General features: G+C 63.1%; 5 protein-coding genes across 12 annotated transcripts; 2 read left to right on the forward strand and 3 right to left on the reverse strand.

The window, feature by feature from the left end:
• Positions 1-225: 225 nt before the first annotated feature.
• On the forward strand, positions 226-2,780 carry LOC308533232 (testis-specific serine/threonine-protein kinase 5-like; the record flags this gene model as incomplete). Its single annotated transcript, XM_081111074.1, has 8 exons — positions 226-429; positions 786-893; positions 1,061-1,263; positions 1,353-1,408; positions 1,663-1,795; positions 1,872-1,987; positions 2,270-2,404; positions 2,479-2,780. 8 exons carry the CDS (start codon positions 226-228, stop codon positions 2,778-2,780), a joined length of 1,257 nt encoding a protein of 418 aa, XP_080967200.1.
• Positions 2,781-3,679: 899 nt separating this feature from the next.
• Positions 3,680-6,215, reverse strand: HGH1 (HGH1 homolog). The gene is made up of 6 exons (XM_081110971.1): positions 5,295-6,215; positions 5,127-5,227; positions 4,914-5,012; positions 4,624-4,715; positions 4,423-4,545; positions 3,680-4,338 (listed from the first exon to the last, which is right to left on the reverse strand). Exons 1-6 carry the CDS (start codon positions 6,209-6,211, stop codon positions 4,159-4,161), a joined length of 1,512 nt encoding a protein of 503 aa, XP_080967097.1. The 5' UTR covers positions 6,212-6,215; the 3' UTR covers positions 3,680-4,158.
• A 3,754-nt stretch (positions 6,216-9,969) lies between these two features.
• Positions 9,970-20,582, reverse strand: WDR97 (WD repeat domain 97; the record flags this gene model as incomplete). The annotated part of the gene is made up of 23 exons (XM_081111075.1): positions 9,970-10,172; positions 10,287-10,348; positions 10,904-11,373; positions 12,063-12,225; positions 12,315-12,436; positions 12,522-12,719; positions 12,814-13,293; positions 13,401-13,529; positions 13,988-14,071; positions 14,175-14,300; positions 14,385-14,630; positions 14,730-14,879; positions 15,040-15,181; positions 15,348-15,481; positions 15,570-15,702; positions 15,906-15,996; positions 17,481-17,717; positions 17,801-17,943; positions 18,267-18,957; positions 19,136-19,257; positions 19,354-19,982; positions 20,149-20,279; positions 20,462-20,582. 23 exons carry the CDS (start codon positions 20,580-20,582, stop codon positions 9,970-9,972), a joined length of 5,007 nt encoding a protein of 1,668 aa, XP_080967201.1.
• A 120-nt stretch (positions 20,583-20,702) lies between these two features.
• Positions 20,703-23,694, reverse strand: MAF1 (MAF1 homolog, negative regulator of RNA polymerase III). Of its 6 annotated transcripts, none has more exons than XM_081111675.1 (8): positions 23,308-23,694; positions 22,500-22,626; positions 22,265-22,393; positions 22,025-22,190; positions 21,788-21,909; positions 21,587-21,706; positions 21,341-21,466; positions 20,703-21,214 (listed from the first exon to the last, which is right to left on the reverse strand). In XM_081111675.1, exons 2-8 carry the CDS (start codon positions 22,580-22,582, stop codon positions 21,193-21,195), a joined length of 768 nt encoding a protein of 255 aa, XP_080967801.1. In that variant the 5' UTR covers positions 22,583-22,626; positions 23,308-23,694; the 3' UTR covers positions 20,703-21,192. The 6 variants fall into 6 exon arrangements, with proteins under 6 accessions (XP_080967801.1, XP_080967804.1, XP_080967800.1 ...); XM_081111678.1 differs by having other exon boundaries at positions 22,500-22,600; positions 23,312-23,676; XM_081111674.1 differs by having other exon boundaries at positions 23,312-23,667.
• Positions 23,464-27,967, forward strand: SHARPIN (SHANK associated RH domain interactor). Of its 3 annotated transcripts, none has more exons than XM_081111671.1 (9): positions 23,464-24,537; positions 24,780-24,954; positions 26,569-26,697; positions 26,771-26,912; positions 26,995-27,085; positions 27,163-27,316; positions 27,394-27,512; positions 27,592-27,720; positions 27,809-27,967. In XM_081111671.1, exons 1-9 carry the CDS (start codon positions 24,340-24,342, stop codon positions 27,890-27,892), a joined length of 1,221 nt encoding a protein of 406 aa, XP_080967797.1. In that variant the 5' UTR covers positions 23,464-24,339; the 3' UTR covers positions 27,893-27,967. The 3 variants fall into 3 exon arrangements, with proteins under 3 accessions (XP_080967797.1, XP_080967799.1, XP_080967798.1); XM_081111672.1 differs by having other exon boundaries at positions 24,208-24,537; positions 26,774-26,912; positions 27,809-27,965; XM_081111673.1 differs by lacking the exon at positions 26,771-26,912 and having other exon boundaries at positions 23,917-24,537; positions 26,958-27,085; positions 27,809-27,965.
• The last annotated feature ends 16 nt before the right edge of the window (positions 27,968-27,983 follow it).

Raw genomic sequence — 27,983 nt, forward strand, 5'->3', positions numbered from 1 at the left:
CAGCCTCAGTCCCCACCCTGAGCTCTCGGCCCTGGCCACTCCCCTGCCTCTGCCCCAGTCCCAGGAAAGCTTTCCAAAGCCACGAGGGGGTGCAGGTCCTGCCGGGCCTCCTGCGGCCCTGTCACCCCAGTCCCTCAGACACAAGTCAGGCCTCTGCCACGCCCCTCCCCCTCCCCCTCCCAAGAGCTGGGCAGCCCCAGCTCCGTCCACAGTGCCCTGCCCTCCATGAAGGGCAACAGCAGGCGAAAGCTGGACCAGCGAACCTTCATGGCCCAGGTGCGTGAGTGCAGGGACAAGGGCTACCTGCTCTCACCCAAGAAGATCGGCTCCGGGGCCTTCTCCAAAGTCTACCTGGCCTACGCCACCCAGGAGCGCATGCAGCACAACCCCCGGCTGGCCTCCGACCTGCGGGGCAAGCGCCACAGCATGGTGAGGCAGCCGCCGCCTCCCCGCCCAGGGCTCCGGGTGCCCTCCAACCCAGCCCTAGTGGGCCCCATCCTAACCCTTCTCAGGCAACTCCCAGCCGCTCTGGCTTTCCCCCAATCAATCCCACATGCTCCCTGGAGGCCCAGGCTCCCCAGGCTGACCGCTTGGAGTCCTTGGAGACCTGAGGAAGTGCCCTGATAGGAGGGAGGAAAAGGCCGGCGCTGTCTCCCAGGGCTCTGCTTACCCCCGCCCCTCACCCCCACCAAGGTCAGCACCTTGCACAGGACCTGGGCCCTGCCCTGTCACTCCCTGCCCTGGGGCTGTGGTCTGCCCACAGCCGCTCCCACCCACCCCTACAGGTGGCCATCAAGATCGTCTCTACTGCCGAGGCCCCTGTGGAGTTTGCCCAAAAGTTCCTGCCCCGAGAGATCTCATCACTCAACGCCACGTACAAGCACCTGAATGTGGTGGGCAGAGACCTCCAGATGTCTGACCCCATCCTGCCCACCCCCTGTGCCAGCCCTCACCATGCCTGCCACCCACCCAGGCCTGCCTCCTTCCCCATCCTGACACCCCAATCTAGGGCACCGACAGTCCCTTTCTGGGGTGCTAGCAGGCGGGTGGGGTCCCGCAGGTGCAGCTGTACGAGACCTACCACAACAGCCAGCGTGCCTACCTGGTCCTGGAGCTGGCGGGCCGCGGCGACCTGCTGGAGCACATCAACACGGTGTCCGACCACCGCCGCTGCCCGGGGCTGGAGGAGAAGGAGGCCCACAGGCTGTTCTGGCAGCTGGTCAGCGCCGTGGCCCACTGCCACAGCACGGGTGTCGTGCACCGGTGAGGGTGCCGCCCAGCCCACCCCGGCCTGCAGGGAGAGGCAGGCCCACCCGAGCCAGGCCCAGCCCCACCTGCCCTTCCCCACGCAGGGACCTGAAGTGCGAGAACATCCTGCTGGATGACCAAGGCTTCCTGAAGCTGACAGGTGCGCCCTCAGCCCAGCTCCCGCCTGGCCCAAGCCTGTGCTGACCCCTGACCCAGCCACTCACCTCGCAGGAGCCCCCCCACCCCCACCGGTCTGCTCCAGAGTGGCTGACCTTCAACCCTCCCAGGAGGCCTGCCCCCACCCTTGCCTACAGCCACCCTGCAGGCACCCCCACCCCCATGCCCACCACACAGCCCTCCCTCCCTCACCCCTCCCCGTTGCCCCGCCTGCCCCGCCCCCGGCCCCCTGCACAGACTTCGGCTTCGCCAACCAGTCGGCGCTCAAGAACGCGCTGCTGAGCACCTTCTGCGGCTCCGTGGCCTACACGGCGCCCGAGATCCTCATGAGCCAGAAGTACAACGGGGAGCGCGCGGACATGTGGAGCCTGTGAGTGTCCCCCGGGGCACCCCGCGGGCCAGGGTCCGGGGCGGGGTGGGGGCCGCCCCAAGACCCCCGCCCCCAGAGGTGTCATCCTTTACGCCATGGTGACCGGGAAGCTGCCCTTCAAGGAGCGTCGGCCGCACCGCATGCTGCTCCTGATGCGCCGCGGCCCCGCCTTCCCGCCGGGCCTGTCCCCAGGTGAGCCCGCCGCCGGCAGGAGGCCTGGGCTGAGGGGCCATTCTGCGCCCCGACGAGGGGAGCCGGGGAGAGACTCCGCTGGCACCCCCTCGCCCCACCCCTCCCGCCCGCTGGTGAGGGGGAAGCTGGGAGAGGGAGTGGCCACCCCAAAAGGAAGCCCAGGGCAGGCTGCCGGCTCTGTGCGCGTCTCCCCATCAGTGACAGGGCGGGTGGGGGGGGCGCCGAGAGGGCAGCGGCCAAGGGGGCAGACTCTGCAGCCCTCGCCCTCGCCCTCGCCCTCAGAGTGCCAGGACCTGATCCGGGCTCTGCTCCAGCTGCGCCCCTGCGCGCGCCCGGACCTGCCGCAGGTGGCCGCTCACCGCTGGATGCTGCCCGCCCCGCCCGCGCTCTTCCGCCCGGCGCTCGGCGCTGCGCCAGGTGGGGCGGTGCCCGAGGGGCGGGCGGCAGGGCTACCCCTCGGAGCCCCGCCTGACCCCCCGATGCGTCCACAGCAGATAATCCGGCGGAGCCTAGAGAGGACACCGAGCCCACCAGGCCGCTTCGGCAGCTGCGTCGCCAGCAGCAGCAGGGGACCCCCAAGAGTGCCTCCGGCCCAGCGCCCCCGCCCCCGGAGGCCCGCCCTAGCCGAGGGGCGGGCTCTGCCTCTGCTGGGCTGGGGCTCCAGAGCATCGCGAAGGCCAGCCCCCTTCGCCCTAGGCCCCCTTCGCTGTGCTCCCCGAGCGCCCTCAGGAGCGCGCCGGGGCACCGCCTGGTCAGCCGAGGGCAGTGGGTGGACAGGGTGGAGGCCACATAAACCGTTTATTCTGTGGAGCCGAGGTGTGAACCAGCGGCCGGGGAACTGGGGAGCCTCCTTAACTGGGGAGAAGGCGTGCCGGAGCTTCAACGGGGAAGGAGAGTGGGAGGGACCGCGCGCAGGGAGACACCAGGCACCGTGAGCACCTGAGCGCCGCCTCCAGGGGCTGGCACAGCAGGAGACAGAGGGCGCGGGGTGGGGGGTGGGGGGTGGGGGGTGGCAGTGCTGAGGACCCCTGGGGAGCCTTGCCGGGCCACAGCACCAGGGCGTCCCGGCCTGGAGGGCAGTACTTGGGTCCTATGCAAAAGATGGCAGTAAATTTGGCGAGAGGCCCAGGAAGGTCATATAGAGGGGTGAGGGCCACAGATAGCCTACCAGGGACAGCCTAAGTGATTACTTGGAGGATGCAAAGTAGGGGGACCACCCATGGTGGGGGGGGGGCGGGCGGTAGGTCTTGTGCTGGCAAGGAGCTGCGGGAAGAACAGGGTCTGGGTCAAGTGGAAAGGTGGAGAGGATGAAGGGGAGGCAGCACCCCGCTAGTGCTCCCAGGACAGGCTGGGGGGGGGGGTGGGTCGGGGTGCAGCTCTCGGAGAGCCCAGGGACAGGCTGCAGCTGGTGAAGGTCTCAGGTCAGGCCATGGAGGCTGAGGGTCAGCAGAGGGCCCAGGTGGAGGGACTTGGGTGGGACTGGCAGGAAGGGGCACTGCTCACACCTGGTGGCAGCCTCGGCCCCGTGGAACCCTGGGACGAAAGCGCCAGCTGGCCTCTCAGGCTTGCAATGTCCAGCCCTCCCCCTGACCCCCCCCCCCCCAGCTCTGGAGGACGGGCATGGCTCCCCAGGCTAGCCCAGCAGAGGCACCTGAGAGCCACAGGACCTGGCCAGCTCCTCTGAACAAGTTACATTTTAAAAATATATATATTTTTATTGATTTCAGAGAGGAAGGGAGAGGGAGAGAGAGAGAAACATCAGCGATGAGAGAGAACTATGATCAGCTGCCTCCTGCACGCCCCATGCTGGGGATGGAGCCTGCAACCCGGCTCAGTGTGCCCTGACCTGACCAGGAATCAAACCGTGACTCCTGGTTCATAGGTCAATGCTCAACCACTGAACCACTCTGGCCAGGCACCAGCTGCATTTTTGCTCAAGCAACAGGGCACAGGGAGGTGCCCGCAACCCTCCAATGTTTCAGGGCATTAGCCCGAGAGCCCTCAGCATGAACCCAGAGCTTAAGTGTAGCTCTGCTTCTCAGTAGGGCACAGCCTCGGAGCAAGGTGACCCAGAGCCCTGCAGGCAGCTGCAGGAAGGCCTGATCTGGGAGGCCAGGACGGGTGGGCTCGTCAAGGTGGGCCTGGAGCTGGCGGTGGCCTGTGCAGGTGCCTCAGGTGGGTGCAGCCCCCTCCGCCTGTGGCTCTGGAGATAGCTCCCGCTCCTGCTGCTCCCGCAGGCACTGCTCCTGCTCCTGGCGGTCCAGCTCCTGCAGCTGCCGCTCCACAGCCTCAGGCACCTGCACTTCCAGCAGGTTTTCCATGCCACGCTCCGGCTCATCCCCAATCAGCACCTGCAGCAGCGGAGGCAGGTGAGCAGGCGCTGGCACACCGTGGGCACGCCCCACCCCCCTCCTCCTCCCAAACCCTGCACCCACCTGGATGAGTTTCTCACAAGTCCCCCGCACATCAGACTCAGGCTCCCAGCTGTGCAGCTCTCGGAGAATCAGGTAGGCTCCCTGGTCCCTCACCTGCTGCCGACCAGGTGCTGTGGCCGTCAGCTGAGAGAGAACAGACGTTAGCCAGATGTCAGCGTATATGTTGGGGGGTGGGGTTCCTGCAGCGGGACCCCTGCTCACCAGCATGATGGCCTCAATGAGCATCTTCCGGATGTCAGCGTCAGGCTCCCGCTGCTTGTCTGGTGGCAGGTACTGCAGGTCCACGGGCAGCCCTAGGGGTGGATGTAGGAGTCCTTGGGTCCCTGTGCTGGGCCACCGGGCCAGACCCCGCCTTTGTCAGCCCCATGTGTGCTCAGCCACTCGCGCTAGGTGGTTTCAGGAGGGGCCCTGATGGGGACAACTCCTCCCCCTCCCACTCCTGTCCTCCCCTCCTGCTAAGCCAAGCCTGAGGCTCCACCTAAGCCACTCACGCTCCATCTCCTCCTCAGAGAAGTCCTCAGGCCCAGCCAGGGGCAGTAGCAAGAAGGGGAGAATGTCCACCTCGGGCCCCAGCAACCATTCGTGGTGTCCTGGAGGGGGTAAGAGACAGGAATGGGGGCCACTCCAGTCTAGAGGGGCCCTAGAATTCAGTCTCCCCTCCATTGCCCTCCATCGCAACGGCCCCCCAACCCCCAACCACTCACGGTGTTCGAAGCAGCAGTTTCGCAGCGTCCCCACGACCCCGCCCCTGCGCACTGTGGAGTCCGGGTACTGGGTGAGGGGCAGCAGCCGCTGGACCACGCACCTGAAGGGAGGGGCCAATCAGTGCTGTCCCTGCTCACTCCCCTCCCCGCGGGCCGCCTGGGGCGCACCTGTCCCGGTCCAGCAGGAAGGCCCTCGCCGCGGGTCGCTGGCTGAGGTTGGAGAGCACCGGCCCCAGGTAATGCAGGGGCGCGCGGGCGTTGTAGTCGGGCGTGCACAGCGCGCGCACCAGCCGCTCCAGGCCGGCCTCCCCGGGCTCCGCGGCCTTCAGCGCCTCCATCAGCGAAGCACACGGCGCCGGCTCGCGGCTGAGGTTGGCCAGCACGGCGGCCGCCTCCTCCGCCCAGGGCCACTGTGGGTCCAACGCGCGGCCGAGCAAGCTGGCGGGCAGCCCGGGCGCAGCCGCCAGCAGCGACTCGTGCAGGCTGGGGTCGGCGGCCAGGTTGACGAGGGCGCGGGCGGCGTCACGGGCCGGGGCCGGGGCGGGTGCCGCCGCCAACTCCACCAGCGCCCGCAGCAGCGCCGCCTGCCCAGCCAGCAGCGTCCGGCCCGGCCCCGAGCCCGTCAGCGCCAGCACGTGCCCTGCCGCCGCCTCCTGCAGGTCCGCCCGCGCGCCGGGCGCCAGGAAGGGCAGGAGCTTGGCCGCCTCCGCCGCCGCCTCCGGAGACAGCGACCCCTCGGTGCCAACGCCGCCGGCCGGCGCGCCCGCGTCCGCCGCAGCCTCCCCCGAGCCTCCCCGCATCTCGCGATCGCCCGGGAAGCTCCGCCCGGGTCGGTGCGCCGCGCCCCGCCCCGCCCCGCCACTGGGTCCACGGCCCTGCCCACCAGGAACACGGAAGCCATGGAGGCCAATCCGAGGCCGAGGACTCTGTGAGGGGGCGGGGCCAGCTCGGGGGCGGGGCTTCGCCGAGGCGCGGAGCATTGTGGGACCTGGTGCCGGCCGGAAGCGGCTACCTGATGGGAGGACGGGCCCTGGGGCCCCTCTGGCGCCTTCCCCGGGGTGACCCGCGGCCCTGCTGGCTGCCATCACGTGCCCCCCCATCCTGGGCTGGGCAGAGGCCCACCTTCGCTGGGAGAGACACGGTCAATGACATTGACTTGCAGTGTTAGACCAGCATTCCTGCCTAACCCCGTTTTGTTCATATATTTTCAATTTTGGTATTTTTTAAAAAATATTTTTATAGCCCTAGCTGGTTTGGCTCAATGGATAGAGCGTCGGACTGTGGACTGGAGGGTCCCAGGTTCGATTCCGGTCAAGGGCACATGCCGGGCTTGCGGGCTGGATCCCCAGTGGAGGGCGTGCAGGAGGCAGCCGATCAATGGGTCTCTCTCATCATTGATGTTTCTATCGCTCTCTCCCTCTCCTTTCTTCTCTGAAGTCAATAAAAACGTATTAAAAAAGTTAAAATGCTAAATTTTATTTTTTAAAAATATATTTTTTATAGATTCTAGGGAGGAAGGGAGAGGGAGAGAGAGAGAAATATCAATGAGGAGAGAGAATCATGGATTGGCTGCCTCCTGCTCGCCCCCTACTGGGGTCGAGCCGCATGCGTCCTCACCTGGAACCAAACCGCAACCCTTCCTTCCTCAGGCCTAAGCCCTAACCACTGCGCAACCAGTTCCGGGAGACCGCTCTTCTTTCCTATTACAAGGTTTTCCCCATTTATCCTTTGTCGTGGATTATTTATGTACTTTACTTTCACACGGTTACAAGCTCCTTAAAAGATGGGTATTGCCCTAGCTGGTTTGGCTCAGTGGATAGAACTTCAGCCTGTGGACTAAAGGGTCCCAGGTTGGATTCCGGTCAAGGGCACATGCCTGGGTTACAGACTCGATCCCCAGTAGGGGGCGTGCAGGAGGCAGCTGATCAATGATTCTCTCTCATCATTGATGTTTCTCTCTCTCTCGCTCTCCTTCCTCTCTGAAATCAATTTAAAAAAAAAAAAAAGACACAGTGCCTTCTTAAAAAAAAAAAGATGGGTATTATTTTTATCTGCACTGAGGACTAGGATGCTAGTCCTAGGAGCAGTGAGCCCCTGAAGCCTGTAGGTATCAGGTCCAAGAGCCGGGATTGGCCCCCGACGCAGGCCCATGAGGAGGGCACCCCACAGCCGCAGGCCCGACCTGAGCTGTGTGAGTCCCGTGGGAGCGGAGGAGGTGCCACCCTTCCACGACACTACGTGCTCCCCGCATGCAGATCCCGCCCCTAAAAGCAGAACATTTCTGGGGAGTGGAGTGGGAGGTTATGGGTAACACAGGTAAACGGTGCCCTCTGGTGGGCACTTTTGAGACATAAAAGTGCACCTTCAGGGCCCTCTTGTAGTCCACAAGTGTTTACAGAAATCACCAGCTAGGGAGCTTTAAATATTTCCAAGATAAATGAAAAGGTAAAAAAAAAAAAAAGGAAATAATTTCAAAGTTAAAATTACAAGAGTTGGCCAGGCTGGCGTGGCTCAGTGGCTGAGCATCAATCCATTTTTTATTCAGCAAATATGTCTATCTTTCCCTTCTAAGTGTTCTGGTTACCTTGTGGTACACTTAAGAGTTTTATTTCCAATATTCAGATCGTCTGAAAGTTTCTCCTGTCAATAATGTGAGGAAGGGGTCCAGCTTCACCTTCTATCTGCACACCCTGTGCTGAGCCCTGGGCCCAAGTGTTGAGATGAATACTAATTAATTTCATCCTCACGGCAGTCCTGTGAGGTGTCCCCTTTCATAGACGGGGAAACTGAGGCTTACAGTAACGCACCTCACATCACACAGGAAGTGGAGTAAATTTTTTTTCCCTTCTATTTTGACTTCTATAGTGAAAATCCCATTCTGGCTTTCTGTCCATTTTTTTCATTAGGTTGTGTGATTCTTCTTGTTATTGACTTGTAGAAGTTCTATTTTTTTTTTAAATATATTTTATTGGTTTTTTACAGAGAGGAATGGAGAGAGACAGAGAGTTAGAAACATCGATGAGAGAGAAACATCGATCAGCTGCCTCCTGCACATCTCCCACCGGGGATGTGCCCGCAACCCAGGTACATGCCCTTGACCGGAATCGAACCTGGGACCTTTCAGTCCGCAGGCTGACGCTCTATCCACTGAGCCAAACCGGTTTCGGCGAAGTTCTATGTTTTGAGGGTGAGTCATTTTTAGTTACATGTGGCCTGCCTTTTCACCCTCTTAATGCTATCTTTCAGTTAACAGATTTCTTCATTTAAAAATAATTGCATATTGTTATGTATTTTAAAATATTACTGTTTTCATTTATGGTGGTTGTTTCTTTACCTGTTTACCCTTGCCCTACTTTCTCATATTGTTGTTTTGTCTGGTTGTTTTTTGTTTGTTTTTTGTCATTGTTGTTTTTGGTAATCCTCCCTCACCCGAGGATAGCTTTTCCATTGATTAGAGAGTGGAAAGGAGGGAGCGGGGGAGAGAGAGAAACCTCAATGTGAAAGAGACTCATTGATTGGTTGCCTACCACACAGCCCCAACCGGGGCCAGGGATTGAACCTGCAACCCAGGTATGTACCCTTCATGGGGAATCGAACCTTCAACCCTTCAGTGCTGGGTAAATGCGCTAACCAATGAGCTACACTGACCAGGGCTCATTTTTTAATTTTAAAAGCTTTTGTTGCTTTTATAATTTGAACCATGAAAACCAGTAGAAGCAGACCACCATAGGCCACACAAACCCCTTTTAAAATGGTTCCGCCCTGCAGCTCTCCAGGCTGGCACCCTGGCCCTGCTTGGCCTCAAAAGAACCCTCTACTCAGCAGCCCCATATCAGGACCCCCTGCGCAGCTCGGGGGCGATGGGGAAGGTGTGGGAGGCCAGCTGTAACCAGAAAGCCATAGGGAAGCAACCTCTAAAGCCGGAGGCTGAAGACACTCACAGGAAGGAAACTGCTGCCCGGGCAGCCCAACCGAAGGGTGTGAACGCCAGAACAGGCCCTTCCCCGGCGGCCAAGTCGCTGGTGTGCACGGGAGTCCCTGGGAGGCTTTCCAGACCCTGCGCTTCACAGATAGTCTGTCCCCGGCTGGTGTTAAGTTCAAGGTCCTGAGGACACAGCCCCTTTCATTGCTTTTTGGACGAGACAGGAGTCCTTCTAGCCTAAAGGGAACGATGTGCCAACAGATTCCCAGTCTCTCCTGCATCCAAAGACCACAGCCCCTGCCCGGCAGGCCTGGCTCAGCGGTTGAGCTTCAACCTATGACCCACGAGGTCACAACTTGATTCCCAGTCAGGGCACATGCCCGGGTTGTGGCTCGATCCCCAGTGGGGGGTGTACAGGAGGCAGCCAATCCATGATTCTCATCATTGATGTTTTTACCTCTCCCTTTCTCTCTGAAATAAATAAAAATATATTTAAAAAAAAAAAGACTGCAGCCCACCCACACCTGTAGCCATCCAGACCCCCTCCTCTCCCCAGAACACCTGGCCACCGGCTGGCTTGTAGTCCGCCCTCCCTTCTCGCCCTCAGTAACTGACGGAGAAATGCTGGTTGATGCCTGAGCAGGGACGAGCCCACACTAGGGCTCCCTGCCTGGGTGGACAGGCCTGGCCCCCCATGGGCTGACCACAGCCCCGACCCTGTCCCACCCACCCCACCAGCCACCCCTCCCTGCCCACCCTGGTGGCCCCCAAAGATGGTCATGGCACCTAGTTTGCTGGCTGGACTTTATTCCAGTCCCCAGTCTTGGCCAGGGGTGGACAGCGGGTGGAGAGCTGTGTCCTGAACCCCTGCTGGAGGGCAGGTGGGGCTGGGACCAGGGTCCGGCCAAGGTCGCCAGCAGGTCAGCGGTAGAAGTCCGGGTCTGCAAGGTCCGGCAGGAAGTAGCGCTGCAGGGCTGGCTGCAGGAGCAGGGGCGGCAGCGGGCGGGCAGGCCTGGGCCAGTCCACGGGGAAAGGCCGCAGCTCCACCCGAGGCAGCGGCAGCTTCAGCGTCCGGATGGAGCCGTCGAGGGTGCGGCCCTCACCGTGCCGGGCCAGCATCTGGCCTGGGGTCATCAGGGCAGTGAGGCCTGGGGTGAGGTTGAGGCCCCGTGGGACCCAAGCTGGGGTGGGGGTGGGGTGGAGCTCAGGGTCCAATCTCTACCCCTGTCCCCACTCACCCCTCAGTCTCATTGCAGATCCCTGGAGCTTGATCTCCTGGAGCCTGAGAATGGGGTCAAGCCTAGGGTGGTAAGAAGGTGGGTGTGAGCCCTGGCTGGTGCAGCTCAGTGGATAGAGCGTCAGCGTGCAGACTGAAGGGACCGAGGTTCGATTCCAGTCAAGGGGGACATGCCTGGGTTTCAGACTTGATCCCTAATAAGGGGCATATAGGAGGCAGCCAATCGATGATTCTCTCTCATCATTGATGTTTCTCTCTCCCTCTCCTTTCCTCTCTGAAATCAATAAAAATATATTTTAAAAAATAAAAATAGCCGAAACCGGTTTGGCTCAGTGGCTAGAGCGTCAGCCTGTGGACTAAAAGGTCCCAGGTTTGATTCCGGTCGAGGACATGTGCCTGGGTTGCGGTCACATCCCCGGTGGGGGATGTGCAGGAGGCGGCTGATCGATGTTTCTCTCTCATCGATGTTTCTGACTCTCTATCTCTCTCCTTTCCTCTCTGTAAAAAATCAATAAAATATATTTAAAAAATAAAAAAGAAGGTAGGTTTGACTGAGCCAGGCCCCCAGCCCCCTGTGGGCCCTGCCCCAGCCGGTGCCCGGCGCCCTCAGCCGCTCACAGGTGATCGCGGGGCTGTGGCACCACGGCGTTGGGCGGCAGCACGTGCGGCCTCTGGTCCCCGGCCACCTCCTGCAGGCAGCTCCTCCGCTGCTTGCAGAAGAAGTTGAGTGCGTCGATCGGCCCCAGGTCCAGCATCTTTGACCGCGACCAGTCTGTCTGCTCCAGCGGCAGTAGGTGGTCAGGCATCGCATCGGGCGCGGAGGAGCGCACGTGGATGTCGGGCACGGAGGAGAAGGGCATCAGGCTCTCGGAGAGCGTGCGGTGGCTGTGGTAGACGGGGAACTGCGAGACCAGCTGCTGGACCTGGGGATCCGGGTCTCTGGGCAAGCCCGGCTGCAAGGGCGTCCAGGAGACGGTGGAGAGTGTGGAGTGCACCGAGGGCCCCGAGGAGATGGGGGACAGCAGAGTCTCAGAGACCTTGGGCAGCACCTCCGACAACCTGGCAACTGACGGCTGCAAGGCTTCTACCTGCGGGAGGGGGGGGGGGCAGGAGGCCGAATCGGGGTGCTGCTCCTGGGCCCCAGCTGGACCCCGCTGCAGACTCCCTCCAGGAAGAAGCAGGAAGATCCCGAGAGAGGCGGGAGTAAGAGGTCAGGTGCCGTGGATCTAGAGCAGTGGTTCTCAACCTTCCTAACGCCACGACCCTTTAACACAGCTCCTCATGGTGTGGGGACCCCCAACCATAACATTATTTCCGTGGCTACTTCATCACTGTCATGTCGCTACTGTTATGAATCGTCACGTAAATGTCTGATATGCAGGATGTATTTTCACTGTTACAAATTGAACATAATTCAGGGGATTGTCAAGGGCAGGGGAAAAAAAGCACACATATGTAATACCCTTTGTAATACTTTAAGCAAAATAAATAAATAAAACAAAAAAAAACCCACAAAACAAAAAAAACAAATTGAACATAATTAAAGCATAGTGATTAATCACAAAAACAATATGTGATTATGTATGTGTTTTCCGATGGTCTTAGGCGACCTCTGTGAAAGGGTCGTTCGACCCCCAAAGGGGTCGCGACCCCCAAAGGGGTCGCGACCCCACAGGTTGAGAACCGCTGATCTAGAGCAAGGCAAGGCTCTCCCTGCACCTGGGGAAAGCCCTGGGCGAAGGCAAGAGGTTCCACTGGCAGGTCCCCCTCCTCCCACCTGCAGGAGGTGGGTCATCTCCTCCAGCTTCTGGGAACAGCAGCGGCGCAGCACGGCCTTGCAGTGCAGGTCCATGTCCTGCACCCAGGTCATCATCTCCCTGAACAGGAAGCCCTCCGGGTCCTGGAGGCCCAGCCCTTCCAGCAGCTTCTTGAGCTCAGGCCTGCAACAGGTGAGGGCGGCTCATGCCGCATCCCCCAGCTCCTGCCTCCCACCCCTGCTGCCGAGGAGGGCGGGCGGAGGGCAGCTCACCTGCAGGAGGCCGGCGAGTAGAGGAGGTAGCACATGAGCTCCAGCACCACCTCGCGGGATTCCAGGGAGCAGGCCAGCTGCAGCTGCAGAGCCAGCATCACGAACTGCCTCTGGGTCTTTTCCTGAGCACCGGCAGGAGGGCGATTTGTGGGGCCGGCCTGGAGCATGACAGGGCGGGTTGGGGCGAGGCGGGCGGGTGGGGCGAACCTGGATGTTGGGGGGCTCGTCCAGGTTGAGCAGGTACTTGAGGGTCTCCTGCAGCTTCTTGTAGAGGGTTTTGCTTATCTCAGGCAGCAGCCTCAGCAGCGCCCGCAGGATGTGCACACGGTCCTCCCAGGAGGCCTCCTTCAGGAGGTCCGTGAGCCGCGAGGCCAGGCCGTCCACCGTGCCCACCTCGGGGTACGCCTGCAAGGACAGCAAGCTGAGGCGCTGCCCCTGCGCCACTCCCCCCTCCCCCCAGCCAGCTTCCCAGCCCTCCCCCCGCTATCCCCCCTCAAACCTCCAGGGTGAAGATGGGGAAGAGCTTTTTGAACCAGTTCTGGATGACAAAGAAACGCAGGAACCTGGGCAGGTGCCCGTAGCGCAGTTCCCAGAGCGAGTGCCCGAGGCGGTGCTGGTGGCGGCGTAAAAAGGTCTCTGTCCTGGCAGTGGTCTCCCGGACGCGTCTCTTGGCCAAGGACTCATATTTCTGGATGGTGGTGGTGGCGTGGAGGGCCGTGGTGACCACTGAAAGCCTCGCTTCCCTCTCTACTCTACTCACCGCAGCCCTGCTGGGGGCACGCCCCAGCGTCACTGCCGACTTCTCCAACGTCAGCAGTTCCTGGGAGAGCTCCGGAGATGAGAGGGGATAGTCCAAGGTCCAGTCCAGCTCCAGGTCCAGGTCCAGGTCCTCATCCCCCTCATCCGGCCACTGGATCTGGCTCCTGGTATGGGGCTGTCTGCCCCGCAACAGCCACAGGTCCTCCTGGCTGCCCGCTGGCTGCAGAGGGGACAGCACCACTAGCCACTGGCACGAGTGGCACCCCCCTCGCCCCTGCTGCAGAGCCCTCCCCTGCCCACAGGGCGAGCGCCAGCCCCGCCCCTTGCCTTAGAGGAGTCTCGGTGGGTCAGCTGAGGGAGGTTCCCCAGGCCGCTGACCTCCTGGGGCAGCCACATCTGCTGCAGCACCACGGAGTTGGGGACCCAGCCTGGGAAGTGGATGGGCCTCCGCAGGTTCTAGGGGTAGAGGACAGCCTGGTGGGCGAGGACCTGACTTCTGCCCTGTTCCAGAGGCGGTCTGGGCAGAGCACCTGCCACCGCCCAGCTTCCTGCCAGGCCTCCAGGTGCTGAACGGGTGCCCCCCACACAACACACAGGCAGGTGGAGCCTTCAGAAATCACGGGGAGCCCTGGCTGGTGTGGCTCAGTGGATAGAGCAGCGGCCTGCAGACTGAAGGATCCCGGATTCGATTCTGGTCAAGGGCACATGCCCGGGGTTGTGGGCTCGGTCCCCAGTGGGGGGTGTGCAGGAGGCAGCCCATCCATGATTCTCTCTCATCACTGATGTTTCTATGTCTCTCTCCCTCTACTTCCTCTCTGAAATCAATAAAAATTTATTTTTTTAGGAAAAGAGAGACGATGGGGAACATCATCAGGGTGCCCCCTGCAGGGAGGGCCTGGGCGGGGGGGTCTCACCTTGTAGTGCTGAACAGAGGCAGGAAAGAAGCCCCCAAGGTCGGAGAGGAGCTCTTTGGGCCGCCTTTCCAGCAGCAGCGGGACCTGGGGACGGGCCAGGGGCTCAGAGCCCAGCGGGGACTCAGTGCCCCCCTGCAGCTCTGCCCTGGGGGGCGGCTTGTAGCATCCCCCCTGCCTGGCCCCTCACCCTGTGCTTCAGGTGGGAAGACGGTGCTTCTGGGGCCGCAGGCGTCTCCTGTCGGAGCTGCTCCGACTGCAGCTGCAGGTCCATGCTGAGGCCCAGGAAGGAGCTCAGGGAGGAGTGGGCCAGCAGCTGGGGCACGGCACGGGAGGAGTCAGGGTGGGGGGCAGGGTCCTGCAGTCAGGGCAGAGGGGTGGCAGGGGTGGGAGGCCTCACCTGGGATGCCCTGCTGTGTTCCCGCTGGTGGGTGGGTGGGATGGGCAGGGTGACTCGGGGAGGGTGGGCGAAGCGCTGGCTCAGGGCCCCCCGGTCCCGTGGAGGCAGCATTTGGGGAGAGTCAGTGCAGACCCCGGCCTTCGCCAGACTGGGGGTGACACTCGGCAGGGTGGACACATCCCCGTTCTTCTCCACTGTGATCGCCATGCTGGTCCACTGCTGGGACTCTGTCTTGGGATGCATGCCCTGGGGGGGGGGGTGCAGGCAGGGCAGGGGGTGGTGTCAGAGCCCCAGGATGGAGGAAGGGGCTGAGTCCGGGCTGGTGCGGGGAAGCACCCCACCCACCAGCAGGGCTGGGCCGTAGACCAGATACAAGTAGTTGTCAAAGGCCTCCAGTTGCTGCTTCCAGGAGAGCGGGGCTGGGGCTGCTGGCACCACTTGCCCCCGTCTCAGCTGTTGAAGGTCTTGGTCCCGGGCTAATAAGGGTTCCAGGTCCTGGGGCAGGGGGTCAGAGGTCAGCCAATTCTTCCCGGAGTCTTGCCATGTGCTGCCCAGATAACCACAGGATCCCAGGCCTGCCCCAGGGATGTGGCCCAAGCCTGGGCAGGGGGCAGGGCTGGGCATTGGGGTGGGGAGGGGTCAGGATCCACCTCACCTCCTTCAAGAGCGGCTGCGGAGGTACCACCGTCCAGTGGCGGATGAAAGACAAGGCCGAGCTGCAGACAGAGATGATAGGAGGTACACTAAGCGGGACTGGACTGAGGCCGGGACAGTCATTCAGGAGGGTGGCCAGGCCCCTGAGGGGGCACAGGAGACAGGAGGGGGGGTGCCAGGGCTGGGACAGGCTTGAGGTGGCCCCAGGGGCCTGGGAGCCCTGGGACTTTGTGCTGGGACACTGGGGGCACACAGCCAGACCTTGAGCCAGGGCAGCTGGGTGGGAGTCTCCAGGTTGGCTCAGCAGACCTGCTGGCTGAACTGAGGCTGGCCACCCCATGCAGGCTGGCCAGCCTCTGCAGCTGGACTGAAGTCAGCGACTCCTGGGTGGTCAGCGGCAGGGGGAGGTCATCGAGCCCATCGGGGGGCTTCTGGCACAGCTTCTGAGCAGGGAAAGGAGCCTGGATCCCCACCCTGGGAGGCTTGTGTGCCCGCAGCAGCCCCCCCCACACCCCCAGGCTCACGGCACACCTTCACCAGGTAGGTTGTGGGCAGGTAGAGCCTGTGGGATACCAGGCAGAGGCGGGAGCCCAGGGCTAGCACCAGGTCCCCATTGTTGCTGGAGAAGGTCAGAGCCTGAGGCGCTCCGTTCAGCTGCAGGAGTCTGCAGGGGGGTCCAGGGCATGAGGCCAGCCTTGCTCCAAAGAGCAGGAAGTACAGGGAGCAGGAGGGTGAGAGGCTCTCTCCCCTGTTCAGCCGCTAGACTCTGCTGCGGGCGAGGGAGGGGCGCCCAGCTGGCTGCCCCCAGGCTTCCAGCCCGCCAGTCCCGCCCTCCCTCCCTCCCTCCCTCATCAGGGCCCAGCCCACCGCAGCAGGCGGTTCTCTGTGGTCCAGATCCGCATGGTGCAGTCCAGGCTGGAGGAGGCGTACAGCTTGAGTGTGGGGCAGCAGCACAGGCCTGGGGGGCGAGGCTCGGAGTCAAGAATCAGGGCCAGCCCTGGCCAGTTTTGCTCAGTGGATAGAGTCTAGGCCTGCAGACTGAAGGGTCCTGGGTTCGATTCGGGTCAAGGGCACAAGCCCGGGTTGCGGGCTCCATCCCCAGTGGGGAGTGCAGGAGGCAGCCGATCAATGATTCTCTCTCATCATTAATGCTCCTATCTCTCTCTCCCTCTCCCTTCCTCTTGTGAAATCAATTAAAAAAAAATATGTATATATATACACACACACACACACACACACACACACACACACATACACTAGAGGCCTGGTGCACAAAAATTTGTGCACTCCGGGGGGTCCCTCAGCCCAGCCTATGCCCTCTTGCAGTCTGGGACCTCTCGGAGGATGTCCACCTGCTGGCTTTGGCCCGCTCCCTGGGGGATCGGGTCCAAGCTGGCAGTCGGATATCCCTCTGGCAGCCCGGCAGCCCTCGGGGGATGCCCACTTGCCAGGAGGGAGCAGACCTAAGCTGCATCCTTAATGCTGCTGAGGAGGCAGGAGAGGCTACCGCCACCACCGCTGTGCTGGCAGCCATCAGCCTAGCTTGTGGCTGAGCAGAGCTCCCCCTGTGGGAGCGCACTGACCACCAGGGGACAGCTCCAGCATTGAGCATCTGCCCCCTGGTGGTCAGTGTGTGTCATAGTGACCAGTCATTCCCAGTCGTTCTGCTGTTAGGGTCAATATGCATATTACCCTTTTTATAGGATAGAGGCCTGGTGCATAGGTGGGGGCCAACTGGTTTGCCCTGAAGGGTGTCTGAGATCAGGGTGGGGGTCCCACTGGGGTGCCTGGCCAGCCTGGGTGAGGGGCTGATGGGTGTTTGCAGGCTGGTCACACCCTCTTCAGGGTGGGGGTCCCCACTGGGGTGCCTGGCCAGCCTGGCTGAGGGGCTGAGGGCTGTTTTCAGGCTGGCCAAGCCCCCTGACGACGGAAGCTCTCAGCCTCTTTCTTTCTTTATTTATTTTTATTCTGGGATTTATTTACCTTCTATAATTAAAACTTTGTAGTCTTGAGTGGAGCTCAGAGCCGGCCAGAGTAGGCAGAAAGCGTGGCTTCCTCCATCGCCAGGGGCAACTCAAGCCTCCTGCTCACTCCGGCTCCGTGGCCACAGCTGGCTGAAAGCAGGTATCTGGGGTTTATTTATCTTCTATAATTGAAACTTTGTAGCCTTGAGGGGAGCTCAGAGCTGGTTGCGGCAGGCGGGAAGCTTGGCTTCCTCCATCACTGGGGCAAGCCTCCTGCTTGCTCCAGCTCCGTGGCTGTCGGCCACTATCTTGGTTGGGTTAATTTGCATATAGTCGTTCTGATTGGCTGATGGGCATGGCTTAAGGCATAGCGAAGGTACAGTCAATTTGCATGTTTGTCTTTTATTAGTGTGTGTGTGTGTGTATACATATGAAAAGAACCACCACCTGGTCCCACCCCTTGGCCCTGCCCCCTCACCAGTGATGTGGTCCAAGTGGTCGTCCTGGGGCCGGTGGTCATAGCGCTGGCTGCTGCGCAGGCCAAACTGCACCAGCCCATAGGTGGCGCTGTCGGGATCCTCGAAGGCCACCATAATGTTCTTCCGGAGCGCGCACAGCGCCAGGGCGGGGTGGCAGCAGGAGAAGGTGCGTAGCGGGCTCAGGCTCTCCTCCGAGTAGGGGAACATACGCCACATCTTCACCGTCAAGTCCCCGCCTACCAGGTGGGGCAGAGCCAGCGCTGGGCCTTTGTGCAGGCAAGGGGTTCCCAGCTCTGGGGCAGCGGGAGGGGGTACTGACCGGCGGACACGACGCTGTTCCAGGTCGATGCGATGGCAGTGACCGGGCCCGGGCTGTGCGCCTGTGTGTGGAAGACGGGCTCCAGTGTGTGCCAGCTGAGCACCGACAAGGTGCCGTCCGTGTGCCCCACCAGGGGCAGGTACCTGCAGGCGACACCAGCCTGTTGGCACGGGCCCCACAGGCCCGCCCGGCCCTCACTGGCTCCGACACCTACCTGTTCTTTTCTTTTCATGTACATCCTTTTTAAAAAATATGTTTTTATTGGTTTTTTAGAGAGAGAGGAAGGGAGGGGGGAAGAGAGAGAAACATCAATGAGAGAGAATCATGGATCGGCTGCCTCCTGCACGCCCCCCACAGGGGATCCAGCCCGCAGCCCCGGCATGTGCCCTGACCGGGAATTGAACCTACAACCTCTTGGTTCCTGGGTCGAAGCTCAACCGCTGAGCCAGACGGCCGGGCCACCTACCTGTTCTTCTCCTTCCAGGTTCGGACGTCGCTGTGGCCCACCTCACCTTTGTGCTGGCGCACCGTCTCCCAGCTGGAGAACGCGCTCCTTGGGTCAGTGAGGTGGCTGTAGAGGTGCAGGCAGCAGGGCCGGGGCGCCGGGAGCGGCAGCGGGCTCTTGCGGAGCAGCACGCGCATGGGGCTGCACGCCGCGTTGGCCCGCACCAGGTGCCCGGCGCGCGTCAGCAGCCACAGCACCTCGCGCGGCAGGCAGTAGGCCACGGCGGCGGCGCAGTCCTCGGGCCCGAGCAGCAGCGCGCTCACTGTGCGCCCCGTCTCGGGGTTCACCAGGTAGACGGAGCCATCGGTGCAGGCGCACACGAGGCGAGCTGGCAGGTATGGGGACAGGGGCAGCTCGGGCGCCACCTGCAGGTGCAGGATGGGTGCGGAGAGCTGCGCCAACGGTGAGTATAGCTCGCGCAGGCACCACAGCTCCACGCTGCCCGCGCGCACGGAGAGCACCGGCCAGCCGGGGCTGGCGGGCGCCAGCAGCTGGTTCACGCTCTCTGACCGCGTGCTCTGGCCCCAGTAGCTCAGCATCACTTCGCCCACCTGAGCCACCGCCTGCAGGTCCCACGTGCGGAGCGTCCCGTCCCCAGAGGCGGACAGCACCAGGCTCGTGTTGGGGAGCGCGGCCACAGCTGTCACCGGGCCTGCAGGAGGGCGCGCGTCACTCGGGTGCACCAGGGACTGAGAGGGGAAACCGACCAGCTCGGGTGACGATGGAGAGAGAAGCTTGGCCAGAGACGGCAGAGATTCTGGACAGCGCAGCGCTCTTTACGGCTGGGTGGGGCGAGCAGGGGCCTCGAGAGCCACGGGGGCGGGGTGTACCTGTGTGGCCCACGAACACCATCCGGATCTGCCAGTCAGCCCCCCACACCTTCACTGTGCTGTCTCGGGAAGCTGTCACCATGGCCTCCATCTCCCCGCAGTACGCCAGGTCAGAGATGGTGCTGGGGGAAGGCCCCGTGGACTCAGCATGGCCTCCCGGGAGCCTCCGCACCCTGCCCAACTGGCTTTCCCTCCCCCAACTCCCTGGGCCCCCTCACGTTTTGTGGAGATCCTGGCGCACGTCTGTGACAGTCCAGGTGCGCAGATCGAAGGTGAGCACAGCCGAGCCATAGGCCGCGAAGCAGCGAGGGATGTAGTTGGGAGCCAGGGGCCCCAGAGCCAGGCGCGTGAGGGCACCAGCGCAGCTTAACTGGGGCTGCAGCGAGGGCCCGCAAGGCAACAGGCAGCGACCCTCTAAACGGAACTTCCAGAGCGCCAGGCCTCCGCCCGCCTCCGCTACCAGCAGCAGGCGCAGGTCCGGCACCGGCAGGCAGAAGATGGGCTCGCGGCGGGGCGGCCGACCCACTCTCGGCTCACTCAGCCACAGCAGGCTGAGGTCTGGCTTTAGGATGGCCAGCCCTGCGGGGCCCCAGCCCACGAAGCGGCTCATGGAGCCCAGCGGGCCCCGCACAGCCACCAGCCCCGTGAGTGCCACGGGGGCCGGCAGCGTCCCGAGAGCCCAGCCGTCCTCTCGGTGCAGGTGCAGGCAGCCCGCCCCGTCCAGCACCACAAAGCGTCTCCCCACGGGGTCCTGCGCCACCGAGCGCAGCCCGGCCGCCACCTCCAGGCGGCGCAGCGGCTCCAGTCCGTGCGTCAGGCGAGCCACGCGCAGCTCGGATCGCTTCTCCTGCGGGCAGGCCGGGTGGGCAGGCGGTCAGTCCACTGGGGGGCGCGGGGAGAGGAGGCGCCCCGCCTCGGGAGCCCAGAGGATGGCTGGCTCCTGCTAGGGACCCCGAGGGGAGCCGCCAGGCCAGGAGCGAAGCCTCCAGGCAGATGCCGTGGGCCAGGCGCACCTTTTCCACGACGTGGCGGAGGCTTCTCCGCAGCAGCAGCCACAGCAGGCGGGCGCGGGCGCTGGGGGCCGTGCTTCTCCGCCAGGAGCTCCTCAGGAAAAGCTTCGGGACCAGCTTCGCGAACGACAGCTCTGCGGGCCGCGGGGGCAGCGCCGTCAGTCACCGCCACTGTGCGGCCTGGGCCGCCAGCCCGGAGGGTGGGAGGGCGGCGGGCAGCCGGGGACCTCCTGGAGGGCCCGGTGGGTGCGGGGCTGCCCGAGGCGCGTTGGGTTCCGGCTGACATCGCGCGTGGGTGAGGGCCAGGCCGGCTCACCACGTTCTTCGAGCAGCCCGGGGTCTGGGACGCCATAGTTGTCAGGGTCGTTCAGGTCTGGGTCCAGAGTCATGTCTTCTACTGAAAAGGTGTGGCCGACATTGGACACATCCGTCTCCATTTTGGCGGCGGCGGCGGGTCCAGGCGGCTTAACGGCCCCTACTGCCCGTTGCTAGGATACCAGGGGACGTAGCCCCGCCCCCACGCCGGCCCCGCCCCCACGCCACGCAGAGCCCAGGTCCACAATAAGTCACATAAACTTTTATTGGAAACAAACAAGCTGCAGCAAAGTGACACTCAGTGCACGCTGCCCAGTGGGCGAGGTGGGGGTACAGGTGGGCGCCGAGAGCGGCCCAAGCCAGGGAGGACGACTGTCAGGCCTGCTTGCTGGGTCTCAGGCCCTGCGGGCTGGAGTGTGCAGGCCCAGGGTACAAAATACAAAAATAAACTCTGTGGTCCAGCGATCCCTGCCTCAGTCAGTTCGTTTGGGCAGGGCAGCGGCTGTGCCCACCAGGCCCCGTGTTGTCTGTCCAGTCCAGCCACAATGTGGGCAGCAGAGCCTGTGGGGGTGAGTGGCTGTCCATAGGCTGGAACCAAAGGGCTAGGCGGGCAGCTGGAGCTGGAGCCGTCCCAGGGTCTGGCCAGCAGCTGGGGAGGCCCTGGGGTCCCTCAGGTGGGCAAGTCCAGGCACTGGCTGACGCTGGATGAAGCTGGGTCTCTGCTTCTCCTCCTCACATACAGATCACCGGGACTCTGGGCAGAGGGCGGCAGCACACAGGAGCCTTGAGGAGCTAACACCCAGGAGACCAGGCAGAGGGCACCACCCCACCCTGCCCACCCCACGCTCCAGGGAGCCCGTCTGCCGCCACCATCACACACCTGTCCTCCATGGGGCTGGTCTCCTCGGATCCGCCTTCATTGCCTCCATCTCTGAGTTCCTCCTCCTCCTCCCCCAGCTCCATGTCCAGCTCATTGCCTGCCTCCGAGGGTGTGTACGTGGACCCACTGGGGGAGGGGGAGAAGCACTCTTAGAACTGCCCACCCTGGCCTGCTGCTGCCCCCAGAGGGGACAGAGTCAGGAGTGGGGTGGGCCTAACAGGAAGCTGGGGGAAGGGAGACGCCAACCTGATGGAGCGACAGCTGAAGAAAACAATCCGCTTAAGCCGCTTGTTGTAGAAGAAGTAGTTAAAGGACCAGAGGCTGCCATCTTCCCCAAAGGGGTCCGAGTCCAAGTCCGGGTTGTAGCTGGATAGTGTGGAGTGAGACAGGTGTGAGGCCCCAGGTGCCACGCACACCCAGCGCCCACCTGCAGGGACGCCAGCCCACCTGTAGATGTCACACTCGGCCAGGCAGATCTCCTCGTCCACTGCATTCCACAGCTGTGGCTTCAGGGCCTTGAAGTCCTCCCGCACAGCCGAGAACAGACTGCAGTTGACCGCATTCACCACCTAGAATGGGCACAGCTCGGCTGACTAGGTGCCAGGACAGCAGGCATGGACTGGGTTAGGGGTCAGTAAAAATGGGGAAGACAGTGTGAATAGCTGTGGGTGGGGGAGCCCTCACCCAGCTGAGACTGGGCTCCCGGCTGAACTCGTGGCTCCGGGCCGTGCTGAAGTCGTAGTCGGGGCGGAAGGACTCGTTGAGCGTGGCGATCAGGTAGAAGAGCGTCTTGCGGCTGCACGTGTCGCTCAGGGGGCCCTCATCCTCGCCGCCTTGGCTCTTGCTCAGTCTGCACAGAGGAGCGTCAGCCCAGCACTACCCTGCGCCCGACAGCCCCCGTGGCCAGGCCCTGCCCAGGCTCACCTGCTGGGGCTGAGGCCCGAGGTCTGGGGTGGGGACAGGGCCTCCAGCACGTGTGGCTGGCCTTCCTGGCAGAACTGCTTGAACATGTGCTTGTCATCTCCCGCCATCTTACAGGAGTAGCTCTCGATCCTGCAGGGTGGATACAGGTGGGACCGCGGCATGCCACCCCCAGGTTCCCCTCAGGGCCAGGGCAGAGGGAGCTCTGAGCCCCCAGCTCCTCGAGCCCCACCCTCACCGGCCAATGATGTGGGCATCGCCAGTCTCCACAGTCAGCTGTGAGCTGATGGCCTCGAAGCTCGAGTTCTCCAACAGCTTCATGTCCTTGGGGAGGGCGTCCTGTGCGCGGAGGGGCGAGTGCTGCCCTGAGGACAGGAGGCCAGTCCATGGGTATCTGGCCCCAGGCCCTCTCCCTTCGGCCTTCTCTCGGGGAAAGGAAGCCCAAGTAAACAAGCTAGGCCCCGCCCACAGCCTGCTCCCAGGTCCAGCACCGGCCGGAGGCGATGCGATCCTGTTACCTGAGATGGCAAGTCCAGGCCCCAGCGCAGCCACACCCCCTGCACCTCTTTGGAGTCCTGGGTCGGGCTGGGGGCCCACAGAGATCCTCCTCACCCCAAGACTGCTGGGTTCGTCTTTTCCTTAACACTCCCCATCCCGGTTTGGAGCCCGGACACCTGGGGCCCGGCTCGGGCTTGAGGTCACTTGGACTACGCGCTCTTCCCTGTTCTGCGGGCGGCTTTATAGCGAGGGGAAGAGGAAACCTGTAGCCTCCTCCGTTCTCCAAAGTGTGCCTAGCTTCTTCGGGAACAGAGGGAGGGCTCACGGCCCCGGAACTGCACGTACGCCGGCCGCTAGCGCGCTCCAGAGTCCGCCCCGCAGCGCCCGCCTCCCGGCCGGGCCTAGTGGAACCCCCAGCCTAGCCGCGGCGAACTACAAATCCCAGAAGGCCGTGCACCCCAGACATGCGCAAGGGCAGACGCGAGGCCTGCTGGGGTCTGTAGTTCTGGAGGCCCCTATACGACGCCGAGCACAGGGCGGACACCTACTTGCCTGCTGCTCTACGCTCTATCTGGCCGGGCAGAGCCAGGCCGGGTCAGGTCGGTTGGCGTCGATGCGAATGAGAAGGCGGTGCGGGCTCCGGGCAGCGCGGGATCCTCAGGATCGGAGGGCGGCGCCGCGGCCTCCGCTCGGGCCGCACTGTATCCGGAGGAAGAAGCTCTGCGGCGACATCCCGTTACTCCCGGCCCTGCCGGCCGATCCGGGCTGCCACCGCGACATAACCTCGCCCCTGCACGACGCCCGACTATCGCGATGGTCCTGCCCGCCGACCGCCACAGATCGCCCCAGCTAACGAGCTAGCGACCGACCGACCTCTGCCTCCCCGGGACGGACAACAACAAGCGCCCGCAAGGCCCGGCCCCACGCCTCTGAATGGCCGGCTCTAGCCGCTGCGATCGGGAGCTCCGAGAGCCATTGGGAACGTTACCCGCCGCTCAGTCCGGTCTTTTACATCTACTGGCTGCAGCACCTGTCCGTCACTCTTCTCGCCGCCCGAACCCGTCTTCCTTCCTAGCGCCTATTGGTCACGGCTCCTTGCCTGCCCCGCCCCCGCTGGCCGCCAGGTTCCCAGGAGAGGCAGCTGATCTGCGCGGTGTGGGCGTGGCCGGGCTGCGGGGCGCGGCGACCACAGGTAGGGGCCTGGGAGTGGCGTCCAGCTCTCGCCCGGGTAGACACGGGCAGCTGGGCTGCAGCTCTCCCGCCCGACCCAGCCTTTAAGGCGACGGGACCACGCCTGCCGTCTAGTCGTGGCCGGCGCATCCGTCCCTGACACTTTACCCCGACGTACAAGCCTCCAGGCCCAGCCTCGACCGCCCGTGTCCGAAAGCCTTGGACCGAGTACATCCTGGGCAAAGCCGGAGGGTCCGATCTCCCCCTTCCCTCCTTACACCCTGGCCTTCGACCCGCTGGCCGATCCCGGAACCCCAGACTCGCAGCCTCGGTTTCCGGCCGGCACAAGCGCCCGGCGGTCCCAGCCCACGGAAGCGAAGTCGGACGGCTGAGACACGGCTGGACCCGAGATGGTGCCGCCGGCGGGCGGAGCGGCGGCGGCCTCGGACCCGGGCTCGTCTACGGTGCTGCTGACTGTGCACGCCGCCGTGAGGCCGCTGGCCGCCGGACCGGACGCTGAGGCGCAGCTACGGAGGCTGCAGCTGAGCGCGGACCCCGAGCGGCCCGGGCGCTTCCGGCTGGAGCTACTGGGCGCGGGGCCCGGGGCGGTGAGTGGGGGCTGCAGCCGCTCCGCTTGCCGTGGAGTCCCCGTAGCAGGACACTTTCCCGGCTCCGTTTCCTGCCCTGCGAACGGGGGGAATGGTGCCCTCGCCTGGATAGGACTCCGGTGCGTTTCCTAAGAGAAGCCGTAAGGCGCGTGGGACAGCGCAGTGGCCAGGCCTGTACCTCGTGCCTTCGGTCCCACGTCTGTGCTTGCGGGAGGCCTGAGCTCTGCCTCTCCCACCCTCAGGTCGGTTTGGAGTGGCCTTTGGAGTCCGTCTCCTACACCGTCCGAGGCCCCAGCCAGCACGAGTTGCAGCCTCCGCCAGGAGGGCCTGGGGCCCTAAGCCTGCGCTTCCTCAACCCCCAGGAAGCCCAGCGGTGGGCAGCCCTGGTTCGAGGTGCCACAGCGGAGGGACACAATGGTCAGTGCCGTGGGGCAAAGGTTCATTCGGTTGGCCAGGGACTGTGCTGGGAGGGCGGGAGTCTCCCTGGCCCTCAGGCCTGGATGGGGAAGGTAGTGGGTAAAGCTGGGCCCACTGCTGGCCGCCTGGGGAGGCCCCCAGGAGAAAGCGGGGAAAGGAACGGGCCCAGAGCTGGGGCCTGGAGGACCCGACTGGTGTGGAGGGGCAGCGCCAGCAGGCCCAGGGCCTGGGGCGAAGACCCTGTCTCAAGAGCCGCGGGAAAGCATTCGGTGGGAGAGGGACAGGCTCAGACTGCGCTCAGGTTGGCTGCGACCTGCACTCGTGGGCGGGTGCAGATAGGGCTGGAGAGAAGGATGTTTGCAGAGATGCCTAGGAGATGAAGTCGGCTGGGTTTTGTGGGTGTTGAACTAGGAGAGTTAGTGGTTGGGACAGAAAGACGGGGAACCAAATGCCCTTGGGCCCCCGAGAGGAGTCCTGTGTGGAAGAGCATGGGCGGGAGTGGGAGTGGGGAGTCTGGGCTGGAGCGGGGCCTCCGAGAGGTGGGAAGGGGCCAGCAGGAGCGAAGAGCCCACAGATGCATCAGAGCTGCCGGAGGAGCAGGAGGAAACCCACACCAGATGATGTGCCGTAGCCCAGACAGCAGAGCATTTGAGGAGGGAGAGTAGCTCTTCCATTCACTCCGTCGCCAGGTGTATCCCTGGTCCCGTTCCGGACTCAGCACTCCCTCAGGCCTTGGAGACCGAGCATGAATAAAACCTCCGAGTCTGCTCTCTCGGAGTCTTTGGTTCTAGAGGGGAGGCAGGCACAGTGGGTAAATAAAATTCTGTCAGATGGTGGGAGCGATGGGAGTGGGAGGGAGGCAGTGAAGGTCTCCTTAGGTGACACCGAGTGAAGTTGAAGATTGAGGTGTGATCCATGTGGCCAGAGAGCAGTGGGTACACAGGCCCTGAGGCAAGAGCATGCATTGAGACGGGGCCAGCTGGTGCTGGGTGCCTGGGAGCCCTGCTGGTCTCAGTGGGCAGACAGGTCAGAATTCTGAGGGGCTGAGCTGCCTCAACTCAGGTGGGCTGGGCCTTAAGCGGAGGGAAGGGGAGGGACAGCAGCCAGCTCTGTAAGGACACCCAGGGCAGACAGTGGCCTGAGAGGGCTGTCTGGATGGAAGAGTCTGAGGTGTGCTGATGGTAGAGGAAGGAGAGGGGTGGAGGCCCTGAGGGCACCAAGAGGAGGCCATGCTGACTGCAGGGCTCCGACGCACCTGCTTTGGTTCTCCTGTGAGGTCAAGGGAATAGCCCCGGCTGGTGGAGAGGGCCTGTGGCAGCCAGGAGAAGTCTAGCCTCCGTGGCAGAGGGTCCAGAAGGCTCCAGAGCACAAGTGCAGCTCCAGCTCTGAAAGGACTCAGCAGGGACCCTTGGAAAGGCCAAGGCTTGAGGGAAGGCCGGGCTGAAAGTGTGGCCAAGGCAGAGCCCTGGCATGAGCTGAGGGGAGGAGGGAGGAGGCAGGAGGCAAGGGTCTTGGACACCTGAGGTCAGAGAGCAGAGGCCCAGGTGAGGTGAGTACTCAGCGGGGAGGCTGATCTCGGGAGACCACCTGCCCACCCCACGTCTTCCCTCCTAGGCAGTGACACCCTGCCTCCAGCCCTGGGCCCAGAGACGTGCCCTGTTTCCCCACCCAGTCCCTCTGAAGTGCACACACTCAAGGCCCCCAAGATGGATGGTCCGAGTTCTGGAGACTTGATGGAGAAAGGTAAAGGCAGGTTGCCAAAGTGGGTGGGGCAAGCAGCCATGCCCAGCTGTGATGGTGCACTCTCTCCTTGTAGAAGAGCTGGCAGGGCGCCTGGCCCAGGCCATTGAGGATGGAGATGAGAAGGGGGCAGCCCAAGCTGCAGCCCTCCTGGCCCAGCATCATGTGGCCCTCAGTGTCCAGCTCCAGGAGAGCTGCTTCCCTCCTGGCCCCATCAGGTGAGACCTGGGACTTCGTCCTCACCCCCCGTCCCAATCCTCCAGGCACCCCATCATTCTCTGAACCGAAATTCTGGCCCAGGCTACAGGTCACAGTGGAAGATGCTGCGTCGTCTGCCCACGTCTCACTGCAGGTCCACCCCCACTGCACCATCTCGGCCCTCCAGGAGCAGGTGAGCACGGGGTCTGGGGAGCCCTGCTGGAGGCAGGGACCCGGGGTGACTGCCTGGCCCTGACGCTCTGGCTCCAGGTCTTCTCGGAGTTCGGCTTCCCACCAGCTGTGCAGCGCTGGGTCATTGGCAAGTGCCTGTGTGTGCCCGAGCGCAGCCTCGCCTCCTACGGGGTCTGGCAGGACAGGGACCCTGCTTTCCTCTACTTGCTCTCAGCCCCGCGAGAAGCCCCAGGTCAGTCCTTGATGGTGTTGGGTGAGGAAGGTGGGGTACAGCTGACAAGGCCCTGAGCCCCACTCCCTCTACCATAGGACGCAGCCGTCAGTGCCCCCAGAAGATGGATGGGGAACTAGGCCGCCTATTTTCTCAGACATTGGGGCTGCCCCAAGCTCCTCAGCCAGCCAGCTCCAGCCTCCCCAGCCCCCTTCAGGTAGGCAGGAGCCAGGTAAGGTGGGCCTGGGCAGCTGTGGGCATCGGAATGGTCAGCAGCTACTGTTCCTCCTCCGCAGCCCGGCTGGCCCTGCCCTTCCTGCACCTTCATCAATGCCCCGAGTCGGCCTGGCTGTGAGATGTGTAGCACCCAGAGACCCTGCGCTTGGGACCCCCTTCCTGCAGCCTCTACCCAGCAGTCACCAATGGTACCGGAGGCAGGGAAGGGGGTGGGAAGGGGGTGGGATCGGGAGGACAGCAGAACAGCAAAATGACTCCTCTTCTCCCTGCCCCCAGGTCACAAGGAGAGAGGACGGCCCTTCCCTTCCAGGCCCGAGGTCCCTGGATGCCCTTCTGAACCTCTCAGGGGACCTCCACTGACAGCTCCCTGGGGACAGATCCAGAGATGGGGGGAGGGGCCATGAGCCAAAGTCATTAAAGATTCTTCTGAGCCAGCTGAGTGCCCCCACTT

Source organism: Myotis nattereri (genome assembly GCF_964212035.1).
Source record: "Myotis nattereri genome assembly, chromosome: 17".
NCBI lineage: Eukaryota > Metazoa > Chordata > Mammalia > Chiroptera > Vespertilionidae > Myotis > Myotis nattereri.

Excerpts from the sequence above, each read along its gene's own strand:
- SHARPIN (XM_081111671.1), top strand. The coding sequence starts at position 24,340 with ATGGTGCCGCCGGCGGGCGGAGCGGCGGCGGCCTCGGACCCGGGCTCG. Across the intron at positions 26,698-26,770 it reads TGGAGACTTGATGGAGAAAG|AAGAGCTGGCAGGGCGCCTG; the intron begins GTAAAGGCAGGT and ends CTCTCCTTGTAG. Across the intron at positions 27,086-27,162 it reads TCTCGGCCCTCCAGGAGCAG|GTCTTCTCGGAGTTCGGCTT; the intron begins GTGAGCACGGGG and ends CTCTGGCTCCAG.
- MAF1 (XM_081111675.1), bottom strand. The coding sequence starts at position 22,582 with ATGAAGCTGTTGGAGAACTCGAGCTTCGAGGCCATCAGCTCACAGCTG. Across the intron at positions 21,467-21,586 it reads TTCAGCTGTCGCTCCATCAG|TGGGTCCACGTACACACCCT; the intron begins GTTGGCGTCTCC and ends CCCCTCCCCCAG. Across the intron at positions 21,215-21,340 it reads ACCAGCCCCATGGAGGACAG|AGTCCCGGTGATCTGTATGT; the intron begins GTGTGTGATGGT and ends CCCTCTGCCCAG.
- HGH1 (XM_081110971.1), bottom strand. The coding sequence starts at position 6,211 with ATGGCAGCCAGCAGGGCCGCGGGTCACCCCGGGGAAGGCGCCAGAGGG. Across the intron at positions 4,716-4,913 it reads CTCTGAGGAGGAGATGGAGC|GGCTGCCCGTGGACCTGCAG; the intron begins GTGAGTGGCTTA and ends ATCCACCCCTAG. Across the intron at positions 4,339-4,422 it reads CTTGTGAGAAACTCATCCAG|GTGCTGATTGGGGATGAGCC; the intron begins GTGGGTGCAGGG and ends CCGCTGCTGCAG.